Source organism: Zophobas morio, unplaced genomic scaffold (assembly GCF_036711695.1).
Source record: "Zophobas morio isolate AGI-343-1 ecotype UQ-CSIRO unplaced genomic scaffold, CSIRO_AGI_Zmor_V1 ptg000024l, whole genome shotgun sequence".
NCBI lineage: Eukaryota > Metazoa > Arthropoda > Insecta > Coleoptera > Tenebrionidae > Zophobas > Zophobas morio.
Genome location: NW_026972129.1, coordinates 10,329,952 through 10,343,224, shown reverse-complemented (window position 1 = coordinate 10,343,224; position 13,273 = coordinate 10,329,952). Strand labels below are relative to the sequence as shown.

At 34.4% G+C, this 13,273-nt stretch overlaps 1 protein-coding gene across 4 annotated transcripts in view; it reads left to right on the top strand.

The window, feature by feature from the left end:
* Window positions 1-13,273, top strand: part of LOC135135097 (nuclear hormone receptor FTZ-F1) — an 87,099-nt gene that overhangs the window by 47,578 nt on the left and 26,248 nt on the right. For 2 of the 4 annotated variants that reach the window (XM_064064080.1, XM_064064081.1), the window contains exon 2: window positions 4,608-4,928. The exons of 1 other annotated variant lie outside the window; for it this stretch is intronic. In XM_064064080.1, the coding sequence (XP_063920150.1) occupies window positions 4,608-4,928 (321 nt within the window). Of the gene's footprint in view, window positions 1-3,498; window positions 4,929-13,273 lie in introns of those variants that run through there. One more of the 4 variants, XM_064064079.1, reaches the window with a different exon arrangement.

Genomic DNA, 13,273 nt, shown 5'->3' with positions numbered 1-13,273 from the left:
TATGTAGTATCTAAATAACACGTCTGTACTTTCGATCTTAATAATGGACACAAAATTATTTTTGAACTTACAAATGAAAGTACGAATGGCGAATCTCAACTATAGATTCCATATACCAGATCCCGATTAAACGCAGAATGACAGTCAAGGTGGTAATTTTTCTTCGACTTTAGTCTTCAAAACATTTATTTTTTGAAAAGTGATGTAAGTAGATTTTGGGATAAAAATTACAGGTTATTTTTTATAGATTAAAATGTCAAAGAGATGTTTACTTTTAAGGTGGAAATGTCGTCATTAACATTTTAGGATCTAGATTTTAGTCATCCTATTTCCTTTCTTATTATTTTATCTTTCATTTGTTTCGTAACAATTAACATAATGGTTCTTAAACTCTTCTGCAGCTAGTTAATATAATTAATATGAGGAACGCAAATGTCGTTATATTTATCTTCGTATCTATTTTAAATGTCATGAGGTTATATAAAATTTTAGTAATATGTGACAACGGAAGTTGTCCATCTAATAATTTTTCTATTTAAGATTTTGTCAAGGGGTGCAAATAACTTTTTCAGTTCAAACTTACCTCTTTATGTACTAAAATACAAAAACAAATTACCTCATGCTCGCTGTATCAGCGTATCTCAGAATTCTCAGACAAGTTGATTGTATTTTTACGATGTACAACTAATAAGAAATTAGGAAATATTTCGTACTTGATGGGATTCCGTTTTAATCATTGCGCGTAATATTATGGAACAAATTCAAAGTAAATAAAAAAAAAAGATATTTCGGACGGGTTTCCATTCGGAGTTTATAATTTGAAGCAATTATAACTATAGAAACCTGATTGGAATGATCATTTTTATATACTTCCCGAGCGCAAACTAAAGAAGTATTGTAAATAGGATCCATCCAACGAATCGCTGCTTTTATGTTTTCTCGACGTTTCATGACCCTTATAATATGAAAAATAGGTCACCCGTTTCCGTCTATCTGCCTGTCTGTTGTCTTTCCGGATTTTTATTAAACAGATTCGAGCGCCAAATTTGCAAATGAAAGCCCGGGTCCGAGCTTGATTCCGGAGCATTTCCAATTTTTTTATTGATCAAGTCACGAACGGTTCTCAAAAATGTAAGGAAACAGTAATGTCGCGCTTTTTTTTGCTAAAATTATTCATCTCGTTTATTTTGGCGAGACAAAATGGATCGAATTTCATCTTCTTTTAACACAAAAGCACAATTGAATGAGAAATACAATTAATAACAACTATATTTACAATAATTAACGTAAGTGCAATTACGTCACAATGTGTACGTGTTTGTGTAAATAGGTCCTGAAGATGTTTACAATGCGAGTAAACGAAACTAGTCGACACTGATGAGTTTTTTTTTGTCCACAATCCCGATGATCAATACTAAAATGCATATTTTGATCCACCGCGGATGCTTGTTATATGGAACATGCTAATAGTTGAATTTTTTCGAAGTGTAAACATAAACAGTCGAAGTTAAGCATGTGCTGGGAATACATTTTTTTCTCGTTGAATATCTGCTTTAAATATTTCTTGGCCTTAATGGAATGTGCGCACCCGCGCACACAGGCTGCTGAGGTGTTATTTACGCGACTGGTATTACTTTATGGAGATTATCATAAAACAAAAATCTCAAAATCAAATATATTTTTTCATAAATGCGGGATTTGTTGGACTGTACTTCAAGGGCGAGGGAAGTTCTGTCGAAATAACTTTCAACCAATTTTTTTTCAATTAACAATTCTTAAATTATATGACAATAGACTCGAACGAACATATTTAAATTAAAAAGAGATTTTCAAGTTCAAAAATGTTGTTTTGATGTATAACCTAATACAAATTTCGTGTTACTGTTTTTAGAAAATATTTTCAAAAAATTGATCAAAAAAGAGTTTCGTTAAAAAAAATATCCGATAAAATGTTGCCGTTTTTATATCAAGAAATTTGCTTTTTATGTCGACACTTGATGTAAAACCCTGTTTATATTGTACATATATATACAGAGGTAATATATGTTCACTTTTTTCACTTCCCCAGCGTAAACCCTCCGGCGAACGGCTAATTCGTGTTTGCTCGACGTTTCATAATCTCTAGACCCCTAGAGTATGAAAAAGTAGATAATCTCCGAAATTGTAGACCTGATCGTTGTGAAATTTTAGGTGCATTTTAGGAATATCGCATAGTTGGTAAAACGCTAACCAAAATTTATCTGATATCTCCACAAACAATTTGATAACGTCATATCAAAATTTTGCAAAATAAATTACATATATGTATACAAATTTTATAGAATAGCACGGTTTTATACTGGTTTTTTATTGCCTTCATTTTTAAACATTAGACATCAAAATTGTATAACGTTTTACGTTTAACTCCAAATGCAAAATATTATGTGGTTTATCACTGCATTAATATTTTTTAGAATTTTTTATACAAGCTTATTCAATGAAAATCGGCTGACCCAATTTTCCCAAAATTTTGAGAATATAGTATCGTTATTAGTATTAACACTTCCTATTGAAATTGAAGTGTTTTTGTCAAAAAAATTCGTAAAATCAGATTTTATATCTAAGAAATGGCTTTGTTTATACTTTCGAGACGAGGAAAGTTCTGTCTGAATAACTACACAATTTTTAAAATTTTTATTTTTACGATTTTCTTATTTGACTTTTTATATACACCGAAGTGATTTTTTTACACTTGAAGTTTTCATAAAAGAAATAAGTTACCATTAAGGAACGTCGATTTATCAGATTATTATCAAACCTTAAATTTGTTTTTAGAATTAATCTATTCGTTTTACGCCCTTCATATCCATGAACTTTTTCGTACTGAAATGTCAAAATTACATTTTTGGACTCACTTTTCACTTTTTTGTACTCAGATAGCGAAAACTTTTTTGCGTCCTTGGCCTTATGTTTTGACCATTTTTTTTTTTTATAAATAAAGCCAAAAACGGTGGTTATTTGAACTTCATTTTTACTGAATATCGGCATGAAATCTGACTGTACCAATTTTTTCTTAGTAGAGCAGCAAAGTAGCGTTTTGGTTTTTTATCAAATCTCCAGAGCTTTTCCTCCTTCAACGAAAAGATTTTCTAACGTCAAAACCACTTACATAACCAATTACTTTTCTGTATGGTCGCCTAAAAAACGTTGGGTATATCTCGGGCAAAAAGAACTCTATTGGCCTCATCTATTTTATATCTCTGTGCATTTTTGTCAAATTAGTTTCATTATTGTGGCCACCAAATTTCCGTTGAATTTGCCCCAAATTTTTTAGACGAAGTGAAAAAAACTATTATGTTTTACGCGAACTTTAGCTCCACACCTACATTTGTCGGGATATCGAGGTTGGTTATCATCACATTATCATTGCCATTGTACATTTACAGAATTGATCTCGTTGTGCAATGCATGTGTCATTCGTAATTACTTTTTTTTCCATCGCGTGGTTCGTCTAAAAAGAAACCGAACGAAATCAATCCTGGCAAGATCCGTTTTTAGGTCTCTGTCATTAAGTCATTAATTAGTAAAGCACAGGCAAAACGTCCATGTTTATTTAAGATCTCGAGCAATAAGCGATTCATTGATTGAAACACTTCCCCTGGAATAAATTAACCCTGAAACGTGTCGGGTCGCGTGCGGCAGGTCCGGTGGGCGTCGTTGGCGAATGTGGAGCGGCGTGTGGCAGGTAGAGGGATGCCGGTGAGTGGTGACGCCGCCGCCGCCGCGACGCGCCGCGTCGATCCGGGAAAACTCCCTACATCCCGCGCGAAGAGCACATGATGCGTCGGGTCTTAACTGGGTCAGTGGGACATCCCCACCAGTCCCCCACGGCCGTTCCCCCACCCGCTCTCCCAGATAGTGTGCGATGTTGTAAGTGTGTATGTGTGTGTATGTATGACTTCACAACAGCACTAACATAGACCTGGTTCATGGGAAAGTGGGTCACCGGTCCCGAGTCACTTTCACTTATTACATGGGCTCCTAATCATTTTCCATTGTAGCCCGGTGCTGACAACACGTCTCTCGGAAGGGGGTTCGGTGCTGAACGTTCTTGGACGGTCCGCGCTGGTCAGTTTGCCCACTGAACTCCGCGACGACGGAGGTGCTTCCGTTCCCTCGCTGCGTGTGTGTTATGTGTGCCTGGATAGCCCCGCCATCGGATTACTCATGCACTTAGCCCTGTTGGAATATTGTGTTGTGTCTGTGCGCTTCCTCGATGGCGATGACGCCGGACGAATCCCTCGTGACGTGACCGAACGGCCGCTCTTTTCCAATTTTTGACTAGTTGCCGCATTAGCGTTCTCCCGTGTGACTGTTTAGTGAGATGTTACTGGACATGGAGAACCATTCGACGTTGTTATCTCTGAACATGTCCCCGTTTAACGCCAACTCGGGGGATTCGCCCGCGGGCGCCCCGGCGTCCAGCCCCATGCCGCCCCAATACGGCTCGCCCCCTATAAGCCATTACAGCAGCTGCCAACAGTCGATGGGCATGCAGCATCACCAGCAGTCCATGATGATGTCGCAGAACATGAATAACTTAGACGCGTCTTATATATTTTCCCCAGGAGCCAACGCGATCTCCGGGGTCGACATGGGCGCCAGCTACCAGATTTCCGGACCGGCGACGTCTCTGACCGCCGGAGACCTGCCGGACACGAAGGACGGCATCGAGGAGCTCTGCCCAGTTTGCGGCGACAAGGTCTCCGGCTACCACTACGGCCTCCTCACGTGCGAATCCTGTAAGGGATTTTTCAAAAGAACCGTTCAAAACAAGAAAGTTTACACGTGCGTGGCGGAAAGAAGTTGTCACATAGACAAAACGCAACGGAAAAGGTGTCCATTCTGTCGGTTTCAAAAGTGCTTGGAAGTCGGCATGAAACTCGAAGGTAAGTCCCAGTTTAATGAGCGAACACGTGCCGAACATGTGCGAACACAATACGCACTTATTACGCAATACCAGAGAGCGCAATCATCGAGGTATTCTCATTTCGGTGGGCTACTTGTACCATTAAACATGAAACACGATTTATAAAGTCGGTTTCTAAATTGCTCAATGCTGTTGTAAGTGCGCGGATTGGTACATGCCGTTTACATTTCAGCTATTATTGTAAACTCGCGATTAACTACGACACAGATACTCTTTTACTGCACAAAATTATTACAATAAACAAACATCGTTCAAATTCACTCTAGTGTCATAACACAATAAACATTAACCTATTTACACTGCGATGAATGCATGCCCACAAATTCGCGACCGTTCCACATCTTCTACAACGAAAAATACATCTGACCTCAATACACTGCGTATACTTAATGCACTTAAGCGTTACCCTAAAATCTAATGCATGCACCGAATTAATTCACAAACTTTTAAGAAGAATTATTATAATCAATCGTCAATAAAGCTGACGCTTGTTTGTTCAGCGATGTTCCAGCTTTATATTTTTTCATTGTAAATACATAAATGTCATTATTTTCTACTATTTAACCACAAACTACAAAAGCACGACACAAAATACCACATCTATTATTTCAACAAACCTATCACTTATAATTAATTGTAAAGCGAACTGTGTTCAATCGATGTTGAGCAAGAAGCTCATATACGTCATGCAATGATCAAACTATCTTAACCACTTAACATTCAGCTTTTACTTCGAGAATTGTGTTCGATGTAAGTGCACTTATACTCATTTTAATACTAAAAAAGTATTAATCTGGACAGTATTCGTTAAATAATGTGCGTTTAGTTTTTGGAAATGAAAAGCGATGTTGACGGACGTCAATATCAACAAATAAGTATGTAATCCATTACACGGTTGAATCTAAAATCTTTTAATTAATTGATACACGTACGTGTTTTGGTACACAGTACCTTCATCGACTAAATGAAATCATCTATCTGATCGAGGTACTGTGTACCAAAGTTTAATTATTTAGTATGTTTTAAATTCAGATGTGTTGTTAATTACTTAATTTTTATTTTCTGCCACCGTGTGGATGTTTTTTGATGTGTAATGTACCGATATAAGGTTTTGTTCACGAAGCTCACAAAACACGTATCTTCAAGATAGTTATATTCACTATACAACCCTCATTATATCACTTTTTGTGTATACCTGACCTTCTATCCAGTTGTCTGTGTATCATACCTAATTTGGCGACCCCTACCATAACTTGACTACAACAAATCTGGTAGTATTTGCGATAGGTAATGAAGGTTTTCTGATGATAATACACCGCCTCTACCGGACTATCTAACTAACTAAAGTTAAAACTATTTTCTGATGTTTGTTTACTATTTTCCAACATAATAAAATTAAGGTATAACCTATTGAGTCACTTTTTTCACAAGTGGTAATGATAACAACAATGTTTTATACTTTTTTCAGTCACGTCACACATGTTATAAGCTACAGATTATTCTTTGTTTTTTTATAATAATAAACAAAATTATTATCAGAAACAGTTTGTTTAAACTTAACACGATGGTAGATTAGTATAGTAGCATTTGTTATATTTTTTTTTTATGCTTTTAACACCTTAACAACGATAAAGATTTTTAAGATCTTTTTAAAGGAAAATCGGGGACGCATTTGTACCGATTGGATTGGCTTAAATTAATGTCCATTTATCTGGTAAAATTTTTGTTCACTATGTAAATACGGCAGCCTTTATATAGACAATTTTTGTCAGTAACATATTAATTAAAACTGACAAACGTTACTTTCGAGTAGTAGTATTTTCTCTAGTTCTTTTGTTTTGTGTCAGAAGTAGAAATACGTGGTCAGTGTTATTATTATTTGTCATTTCCGGGAAAAACACACTTAAAGTTCTATTTCTTCTACTAAATTTTTAAAAAAGGATAGTTTTGGCATTTCTACAGCCTATATATTATTATGTTATATGGAATTAGAAAAAAACATTTATAAATTCATATCAATTGCCGCAAGATTGTAGAAAAATTAAATGCAAAATCACAATTTCAAAAAATGGCTTGGTAATAAATTTTTAATTCTTGAAGATTTATCTAAATAGAGGTGTAAAAATTCTAAGACCTTCAGTTGCAACGACAATATATCTAATATTCATGACATGTTTTACTTGGTTACAATTTTTTTTATTGTAACATACAGTTACAAAAGTCATAGCCCATTTGAATTCACAAAATCTATAAGATGATGCCATACGATCAAAATAAAATGAGTTAGAGTTGACGTCGTTGCTTGTTAAACTTTGAATGCCCTTAATTTGACGTAAATTACTGTCAACATAACTTTTCACTGATCACTTTTTGTTACCCTGGGTTCACATTGTACAGCTAGACGACAAAATGGGGCGAAAGAACCTGGTCTTCTCAGTTCAGCTGGATGTGTAATTTTGACACCAACCTGTCAGTTGACTGAATGATGTAATCGGACCACCTTTACAATTTGTCTCACAGTTAACTCTAATTCATTTTATTTTCGATCAGTCGGTACATATTTCCGTAAAGTGGCATTTTGCTGTAATTAATGTCGAGAACGAATTATCCTGTGTATATATAAATAAGATAAAAATGATCGAGTGTAGCATGTATTTGTTTCACAGTAAGTGAAGTAAACCAAATTTCGAACATTTAAATTCACGTCTGCATTTACGAAGGTCCAATTAATATTTTTTAGTTTTGAACCAAGTATATTACTTTTTTTGAGCTTTTTAATGTGATTAGTGTTTTCATAAATTTGGATCTTTATTACTAAGGTAACATCACTTACAACAATATCGGTTTTTCTTCAACAGATGGACCAGGCACAATTACAAGTGTTCACTTGGTTCTTTGGGTGTGGAATTTCGATCATTTACATCATCTTACACAACATTGAGGGAGAATTTAGAATGTCTTCGTCGAAGAAAATTGACTCAGACATCACAAAGTTAATTTCAATTTTTTAAACTAAAAATTCTATTCGTTTTATACAGATAACATCATCATGCGAAGAACAAGAAAATTATCATCTCAAACATTTCAGCAGATCATTAAATTTTTATCCATTCGGATTTGAGTGTGTAGGTAAAAAACAGATCATTTAATTAAAAATTAATTTGTTGTTTGTTCTTAATAATAAATAATTAATTTATGTCTTATAAATAATTATCAGCATATTAGCACAAAGCATAGTAAAGTCTTCCGAGCAGTATTTTTCACGAGTTTTTTAAATTATATTCTCCAAAACGTAAACAAATTGTTTATAATAAGTATTGTTGTTTGGAAAAAACAAATTCAGCCGTAGAAACCCGAAATAAGCCATTGTAGATAGATTATTATCTACGTTTTAAATTTTGCATTGTATAAACAAGATCTCAACTCATCTTAATTCATTGTTAGTCTGGTGTTAGTTTATACAACATGATTAATCAGGATCAACTCAGCTGGTGTAACGTTATGTACGGTTGTTTAATAATTGTTTTGATTCGTCGAATTAAATATTTGAAAACGGAAAATTTTAACTAGAAATTAATCAAGTATAACGCTCCGATAATGTTTGTATCAGTTATTCAAATGTGTGTGCGTATATGTGCAAATAGAACTGAATGTGTATTACCTTTAGCAATAGTTGTATGCGACAGTTTAAACTATAAATATGTCTATCAGTTATCTATTTTCAGTACATTCACTGGGCAAATTTATATCTCCTTCATCGTGGGCATTATGCCTAACCGCTGTTGTTATGTTCAAAGCTAGCAGATAGAATTATGTAATTATCATCAGACGGGCGCCATCTGCGTGGCAATTTTTTTAGACAGAACACAAGTCCGGAACTGGTAAACACAGGCGTTTGATAAGTAAAAAAATGTGTATCCAGTTTATTTGAACGAGATTGTGGGGTATCCATTCCCTAATAAAATAATCCACTTTGTAGTTGATGTTTGGCGTCGCAGATCGATAAATTGATCGGATCTACCACGTGTTGTACAGAAATTGGTCGCGAAACCTAAAATCGTATACGAAAACTAAACCAAGACAAACCGATCCAACCTCCTTTCACTTTCATATGCCGTGTGCTTTACCGTACTATGAGATTAGTTTGCTCTTTATGCGGACGGATTCCAAGCGAATTCACTTTTAAGGTGGGTTCGTTTTTGTAAAAAGCTACGGCTAGTTTGGTCGGATATGCCGTATTCAGTCCGTGACAAGACATGGCATTTTAGGCATTTTGCAACCACTGTTTGTTACGTGGGTTAACACGAAGAATCTAAAACTTATTACAGTAAAATAAATGTCATCGAGTTGCTTCAGAAATGACGAATATCGGTAGAAAGTGCAGTTGTTATCGATTAGAACAAAAATACAAAACAATTAACGATTGATGAACAAGGAGCTTCGTAAAGTCGAAGATTGCATAGCGTTTTCACAACACGGTATTATTCACTATCTAGATCACGCATTTTGTTGCAAATGTCACTTCAATTACCTTTAAAAAGTGTTTTGTAATGAGTAACAATCCGCCTTAGACCAGGATAAACAAATTCGTTAATGGGAATGTCGAAGATCTAATTGCAAAGTGTGCGTTTTAATTATTTTACATTTAAATGGCATTCTATTATGTTGTAACCCACGATTTCCTTCTTAGCAAGCAAACACTGTTGGAATATCAATTCCGTTTATCGTTTTTGTTGGTGGACATTTTTTCCTTCTCTATAACAAATTTATCGATAATTCGTTGAAATTAACTAGCGGTTACCTAAAAAACTTGATCAAGCAATGCAAAATTATATCGAGTAATAATTTCTACAAAAAAATGTATAAATTAAAGTACCATAATATAATTTATAGTTGAGTAGTATAGGTATAGGTATTTCAACTTTCTTGTTCACCTTGAAGCAGCCTATACAGCTACCCAGACGTATACAACTTTTCTGGTTTTTTCTTCTTTATTTCCGTTCTATAACATACTGTATACCGCCAATTCAATACAGGTATTTTTATCTCAGTTTTAACTATATTTAGCAATTGTTTGTTACAAGTGTTGGACAATTTGTGAATACCTCTTCTCTAAGCCAAGAATTTGTTGTTTCTTCAAACTCAAAATTTACCCACAGAGCGGAATATTTCGAAGTTGGATTTTTCAACCTTTTATTACCAGGCCTCAATGGGGAGACTTGTTATATTTCCATACACAATTATGTTGTTAATTTTAACATTTACCAGCAAAAACTTCTCCATTGTTTCTACATTTCGCGTTTGCACGCGTCGTCTATGCTATCACAACCAGTTGTAACAGTTTCTCCCACTTATTTCTGTGTAATTTATTAAAAGCGATTTCAGCGTGTCTTTTTTCTAGCTATAGAAGAGCCGTGGTGAAATTTGCACAAAAACAATCTGACCTGAACTAGTAGGAACTTTTTGAAACCGTCTTTAAGAGCCTCGCCATTATTGCATTAACTAGAATACTCCTGTTTACAAAATCGCTAAGAAAATATTTACATTGTTAGATATTGTTTATTTTGTTCTTATATGTTCGAAACACGTTGCAAAATTTTTATTTTGTTAAACTGTTCATATGATACAAATGTTATTGTGTGTGGGGAAAGTGTTTACTATTAGTTCCTTCCAAAGATGTTTTGAAATAATTTGAGGACATCTACTTACGAAGGTCTTCTCTGTTCATTGTTGGTTTTTGTCGTCGGCAACTATTGCCATAAACTGTATTGCTACAGCGGCATCTTTTTTAAAAACAAATGCCAAGTTTTTGCTGAAGGGAAAACACAAGTTAGTATTGTAAATTTTCGTCTGGGATAATATTTCAATAAACTTTTATTGTCGTTTACAACCGGATTCTCAAGCCGTTCATTGTATGTACCTATTCCAGATTTTGTGAAGGGAATTTGGGGCAATTAGGAATTTTATGGAAATATTTGGGTAATGTTTAAATGCTAATTGAAATATAACACTTTCATTTTATGTTACCACATGTGCAATAAAAGTTTGTTGAAATTGCAAATTAACTCTAAGCGTTCCAGAAGTTGGATAAAGACATTTTTGAGTTGCGGCACTGATTTCACGCAGTTTAACAGATAAGTCGCAACTTACTTCGGTAGATAAAATACATGTTATACATGTAACTTAACATATCTCTAAACGTAATTAACTCCATTATTTGTGAGCAAAAGTAACTACGTAAAAAATGACGTATTTTAAGTATAGGTACACATATACAACCTGTAATATATACAACAGACAAAAATATTTATTTAATCTACCACACCGTTGTACACTTTAAAAAGCAGGTGTTATGTATGTATTAGTATCTTTTTAGTGTTTATATGTTATTGCAATAAATCCTTCACCTATGTAGGTATGTCACTTTAAGTGAAGTTGGTTAAATTTAATAAACTCAAGGCACCAACAGCTAGACTCTTCAACTAACAATAAAGTTGATTTAATGTATCAATATTGTAAAGTGTATAAATAACATAATATTTTAGTTATAACTTACTGGATGAATGTAATTATTGTTGGACAGACGTAAGTTTGAGAAAAAAAAAGACAAAACTGTAACTAAAACGATTGTCTTACATAGTAAACTACAAGTAATGAATGTGGTTAAGAAGCTTGTACATTTTGAATTGATATATTAATTAATTTTATTCCAATTTATTGACTTAGCAGTAGCCATGAAGATGAAATCGTGTTAGTATTGTAGCAGGTTTTACTTGTACATTTCTGTCTCTTAGGTATTTAGTTGGGCGGAATGGTCGTTGAAGGATTGTTATGTACAGAAATGCCAAATACTTTGACAAAAGCTTTATAAAATCAGTGAATATTATGTAGTTAATTGGAATGTCGGGATAGGCCATGTTGTTAACAGCGTAGCGGATTGCATGGTTCCAACCTCACTAGTTGCGCTTGGTTGACGATCCAAACAAAAGCAAAACTTACACGGCAACACTCATTCACTATCATTTACAATTTTTATAATCGAAATGTATGATGAATCATTCACCATCCACTATAAAACTGACAGCACCGCGAATATGTTTTCATATTAAAAAAAAATCTTTTTATGGTAACGAAAAATATTTTTTATTTCGTTACGTGTCTGTGATGAATTAATAACGAAAGTGTTGGTAGTTGTTTTTTTAACTGTGGGAAATCATCTGTATACATGAGTGATTTGATAATGTTTTAAGCCGCGTAAACCTGGCTTCAAGTTCCGTGAAGTGGGACGAGGTCGCTGAATAACAATATTGTAATATCCTAGGTAAACGTGGCAGCGCCGCTTACCTGCTTACCTGTATTAAAAGAGCCGATATCGCAGCTGTAGTGATCAAATTCAACGAGTTTCGTTCAAATCATTCCAAACTTGATCTGTCGGTGTTAAGAAATGGTGAAGGCACATTGATTACTTTCTGTTTTTGTTTTAATCTGATATGTTTTAGAACACAAAGGCTTCAGGATCCAGGTCAATGTTACAGAACGATAACATAGTCTGATGTATATTTTTAGCATAAGAACTATTATCGCATTGCTTTAATCTAAACTTAATTTTGTTATATAAACAAATTTCGGTTCTACAGACATGCCGGTTCCATCATGAGCAAATAACTCATTGTGAGAATAAAAAAAAATTGTCATTTAATCTCATTGATAATTACCAATTCACGGTTGAAAGAGTTGAAATTCATTTTAACTCTTACACAACCACTTGACAAATGACCTACTTAACAAAGTTTAGAATTACCACACGGCCGCTTTTTTCTTCTCCAAATACTACTAAAACACACGCAGAGTGAGTTTGCTGCAAGAGCTGAATTTAACTCAATTTATTTACCCCTATTATTAAGTTTCTTTTAATTCAATTTGTCTCATTACTACAGTGCTTTGCAGACATAACCCGCACAAATTCCATTCATTACAGCTCTCCTCATTCAAGCTTCCATGTCGATCTCGTTATGATGTATCTTCAATGTTTCCTCAAAATTAAAGATTATTCCGACTATGTCGTCCAAAACAGTGAATGGTGGTACAGGAAATTGTAGCACGTGGTATCTGATTAGATGATCTTAAGTAGAGCAGTCCCTTCATTTTTTTAAAACGCCGGCAAAACTTGTGAATTAAAATCTGACGTGTAAAACAAAACAATTCTCCAATAAAGACTATTGGAGTTTATAAAAAAAAAGAATATTGTAATATCATTAGTCATGTGAAGATGGTTTTAAAAACTAGGAACTGATTGACGATGCA